Source organism: Helianthus annuus, chromosome 9 (assembly GCF_002127325.2).
Source record: "Helianthus annuus cultivar XRQ/B chromosome 9, HanXRQr2.0-SUNRISE, whole genome shotgun sequence".
Classification (NCBI taxonomy): domain Eukaryota; kingdom Viridiplantae; phylum Streptophyta; class Magnoliopsida; order Asterales; family Asteraceae; genus Helianthus; species Helianthus annuus.
In genome coordinates this window covers 108239142-108244225 of record NC_035441.2, presented here as the reverse complement: position 1 = coordinate 108244225, position 5084 = coordinate 108239142, and the positions used below count along the sequence as shown (strand labels likewise).

General features: G+C 42.2%; 1 protein-coding gene across 1 annotated transcript; it reads right to left on the bottom strand.

Moving 5' to 3' along the window:
• Positions 1-3925: 3925 nt before the first annotated feature.
• LOC110876038 (heterogeneous nuclear ribonucleoprotein 87F-like) lies at positions 3926-4285 on the bottom strand. The gene has a single exon (XM_022124222.1). It carries the CDS (start codon positions 4283-4285, stop codon positions 3926-3928), a length of 360 nt encoding a protein of 119 aa, XP_021979914.1.
• Between the last annotated feature and the right edge of the window lie 799 nt (positions 4286-5084).

The window sequence follows — 5084 nt, the reverse complement described above, 5'->3', positions numbered from 1 at the left end:
TCGAACTCCTTCGGCTTCAACTTCGCATCATGTGCTCTCTTCATATCATCCTTGTACTTCGAGGCACATTCATATGCTTCTTCCTGAAGCTCCTCCAACTCGCAAAGCTTTAACTTTCGCTCCTTTCCTGCATCATCGTATTTCATATTAACCTATTTAATGGCCCACCAAGCACGATGTACAAGCTCAACTGGTAAATGACAATTTCTCCCATAAACCAAGCGATATGGTGTATCTCCAATAGGTGTTTTATGAGCTGTTCTATAAGCCCATAAAGCATCATTCAACTTCGTCGACCAATCCTTTCGGTCCGGTCGAACGGTCTTTTGCAAAATTTCCTTTATTTGCCTATTGGAAACTTCCACTTGACCACTGGTTTGTGGGTGATAGGGGGTAGCAGTTCGATGGTCAACGCCATACCGTTTCAAGAGTTTGCCAAAGTTAAAATTCTCGAAGTGAGATACCCCATCACTAATGATCACTCGGGGAATCCCAAATCTAGAAATTATATTTGTTTGTACAAAGTTGCAAACTACGGTATGGTCATTCGTCTTGGTGGCAATCGCTTCGACCCACTTGGATACATAATCAACCGCCACCAAGATGTATAAGTTGCCATGCGAATTAGGGAATGGGCCCATGAAATCGATCCCCCACACATCAAAAATATCTACAATAAGGATCGGTTGCATGGGCATCTCATCCCTTTTAGAAATACCCCCTAGTTTTTGACACTCGACGCAGTTTTTAGCAAAATTAAATGCATCTTTAAGAATAGTCGGCCAATAAAGACCGCTATTAAGCACTTTGTGCCTGGTTTTGTGACCACTGAAATGGCCCCCACAAGCAAATGAATGCAAGTGCATCAAGACACTAGGAATCTCCTCGTCGGGTATGCATCTTCTAACGATTTGATCTGGACATATCTTGAATAAGTCCGGTTCTTCCAATGTGTAGTACTTGATTTGAGAAAGGAAGTGCAACCTCTTCCTTCTATCCCAATGAGCTGGCAAGTAACCTGTAACCAAATAATTAACAATATTAGCATACCATGGTAATATTGAAACTTTCAGAATTTGCTCATCTAGGAAATTCTCATTAATTTCCACACGAGAAGAATCCTCCTCCACTATCAATCGAGACAAATGGTCTGCAACCACATTTTCACTCCCCTTTTTGTCTCGAATTTCCAGGTCAAATTCTTGTAACAAGAGAACCCATCAGATTAATCTCGCCTTTGCATCCTTTTTATCCATGAGATATCTAACTGCAGAATGGTCAGAATACACAATGACCTTAGTACCCCATATATAAGCACGAAATTTATCCAATGCATATACCACCGCAAGTAGCTCTTTCTCGGTAGTTGTATAATTTAATTGTGCATCCGAGAGAGTCTTACTTGCGTAGTATATGGCAACCGGTTTCTTGTCTACCCATTGACCCGATACGGCCCCCACCGCATAATCACTTGCATCACACATACTTTCAAATGGTAAAGACCAATTCGGTGATTGCAAGATTGGGGCCTCAACCAACTTTTGTTTCAAAACATCAAAGGCATTCTTACAATTTTCATCAAAAACAAACGGAATGTCTTTTAACAAAAGGTTACACAATGGTTTCGAAATATCACTAAACCCCTTAATAAACCTTCTATAAAAACCTGCATGTCCTAAGAACGACCTAATGCCTTTAACACTCGTGGGATATGGTAGTGTAGAAATTAATTTAATTTTTGCATGATCTACCTCTATCCCACGACTCAACACCACATGTCCCAACACTACCCCTCTTGAACCATAAAATGGCTCTTCTCCCAACTCAAGACCAAATTAGTTTCAACACATCGTTTCAACACTTTTTCTAATTGGTCTAAGCAAGTTTCAAACGATGACCCAAAAATGGAAAAATCATCCATGAAGATTTCCAAAGACTCCCCCACCATATCCGAAAAGATACTCATCATACACCTTTGAAAGGTGGCGGGGGCATTACATAATCTAAATGGCATTCGCCTAAATGCGAAGGTGCCATAAGGACACGTAAAAGTGGTCTTTTGTTGATCTTTCGGATGAATAGCAATTTGATTGTATCCAGAATATCCATCCAAGAAACAATAAAATTTTTGTCCGGCTAATTTTTCCACTATTTGGTCAATGAATGGTAAGGGAAAATGATCTTTGGAAGTTGCGGTATTCAACTTCCTATAATCAATACAAATACGCCACCCGGTTACCGGCCGGGTAGCTACCTCCTCACCTGCATCATTTTTATGACTTATATACCTGCTTTCTTTAGGACGGTTTGTGTTGGACTCATCCACTGGCTATCAGAGATGGGATAAACAATACCCACAGGCCGCATCAAGCCACTTTAACACATCCTTTTTGACAACTTCCCGCATGTTCGGGTTCAACCTTCTTTGTGCATCGTGGGCGGGTGTTATGGTGTCGTCGGTGATGATCTTGTGCATCACTATTGAAGGACTAATACCCTTCAAATCCGCTATAGTCCACCCAATAGCCGCCCTATTGGTGACCAATACCTTCATCAAACTCTCTTCTTGCTCCTCGGTCAAATTTGATGCAATAATGACCGGGAGCGTGTTGTATTCACCAACATAAGCATACTTTAGATGCTTTGACAACACCTTTAACTCCACTTCCGGCGGCTCCACCAATGACGGTTTCAACTTTGTGTCAATGGTTTCCGGTAAACTCTCCACTTGGTGCGTCCATATTGGTTTCCCCTCTTTAACCGAAAGCACCTCCAAACTCTTCACTTCCTCGTCTATGCTCCGATTCATCTCCACCTGTGACCTGTCAAACATAGAACACTCCTCCATTGTGTTTTCCTCATCTACAACGGTGTCGCAGTGAGGTATACACCTGTCAACAATGTCTGCCATATAGCATTCATCATCAACTGAAGGAGTCGTCAATCCCGAAAAAACATGTAACCTCAACCTTCGGTTTCCAAATGTCATGTCAACCATTCCCGTTTTGCAATCAATTTGTGAATTTGCGGTTGCTAAGAACGGTCGACCCAAAATCACCGTAGGTTGCTTGGTTAGGTCCTTGGCCACATAATCAAGTACTAAAAAGTCCACCAGATAGTAAAAATCCTCGATTTTTACTATCACATCCGAGAAAATTACACGGGGTAGTTTGGGTGTCAAATCGGCTAACACCACGGTGGTGTTTGACGATTGAAGTGGACCAAACTCGTATTGGTCATGTAGACTACCCGGTAGAATGCTCACACTAGCACCAAGATCTAAAAGTGCCCGGTTAATTTTAAAATCTCCTACTTGAATTGAAATGATAGGCGCACCCGGATCTTGGAGCTTAGGTGGAAGTGCACCCGAAAGAATCGAACTCACATTTTCAGTTAAATCTAGTTTTTTAGGAAATTTGTGAGTTCGTTTTTGGGTACACAATTCTTTCAAGTACTTAGCATAAGACGGTACTTGCTTGATTGCATCCAAAAGAGGTAAATTAATTTTTACTTGTTTGAAAACTTCCAACAACTCTTCTTGTTGTGGACCTCTTTTGTTTACAACCTTCTTCACGGGTCCCTTCAATGCTTCGGGATAAGGGGCGGTATTAGCCTCCACACCCTTTTTCTTAGCCTTAGGGACGGGGATGGTCACAACGGGTGTGTTATTATTAACTTTTAAATCATTTTTGTTTTGACCCGTTTGACCATCCTCACACTCTTCATCACTAGCATCTTCCACCAGCCCTTCAACAAACTGGGGTGTTGGTGTTTTGACACCATTATCTACGACTCGACCACTACGTAAAGTTATTTTATTAATTGGTACCTCACGTGTGTTCTTCGAGCTTGACCCTTGATGCTTAGGGTTCACCGTGGCGTCACTTGTAAGCTTTCCCATGCTCCCCCTCATTTGAGCGATTTCCTACGCGAGTTGGCCCACTTGCTTTGCCAATGCTCCATGCAATTTGTCTCTTACTTCAAACTCTTTCTTCATTTCAAATTTGATCTCTTGATTTGAAGTAGTGAGGGCATTCATAGCATTCATGAGTGCATCAAAATTAGAATTTATCGAGTCATCACCGTCCGTTTGAGAGTTTGAAGCACCACCCCCATTTCCACCTTGGTTGTAGCCACGTTGGTAGTTGTTTTCACGGTTTTGGTATCCTTGGCTACCCCCTTGATTGTAGTTCCTTTGATAACCCCCTTGGTTACCACCTTGCCGATTATGATAAGAAGAACCACCTTGCCCACCTTGATTTCCCGATTGAAAGTTTGGGTTCATTTGATTCGAAGCATTACCATATCGGAAATTTGGGTGATTTCTCAAACCCGGATGGTAAGTGTTGGAGTTCATATCATATTGTTTTCGATCCCCATACACTTGATTTACCTCTTCGGTGTAGTCACCCGGTCCCGTTTGACATTGATCGGTCCGATGACCAATCTCCCCACAATCTTCACAAACCGCAAATTGCACCGCATTCACCTCCTTCCTCTTCATACGAGCTATCTTCTATTCTAGAGTAGAAATTCGATCCTTAGAGTTAGAGTCAAGATCGGGAAGTGACAGGGAAACCGGATGTTTTTTAGCTCTATCGGCCAACTCCTTTGACTTTGACCGCTTCCTCATCCGCTCAAGAAATTCCCAATCGTCGTCTTCATGGTTACTCAATAAAGTTCCGTTGCTTGTTGACTCGAGGTGATTCCATGTCTCGTCATCCAATCCTCTTACAAAACACTTAACCAACTCCCACTTTTCTATTTGATGATGTGGGCACTTCCGGATCAAATCCGTGTACCGAGTGAATGCTTCATGTAATGGTTCACTTGAGAGTTGAGGGAAAGACCTAATTTCATCTCAAGCATTATCGGTCTTTGCCATCGAGTAATATTCGTCAAGGAAAACTTGTTGCATTTCGGCCCATGTACGAATACTATTCGCCGGAAGTGTAAGGAACCATTGTTTTGCCTTATCCTTTAGCGAAAACTGAAACAACCGAAGCTTGACCTCTTCCAATGCAAAGTCATGCCCTCTAATAGTACTATATATGGCCGAAAACTCCGCCAAATGAGTGTATGGT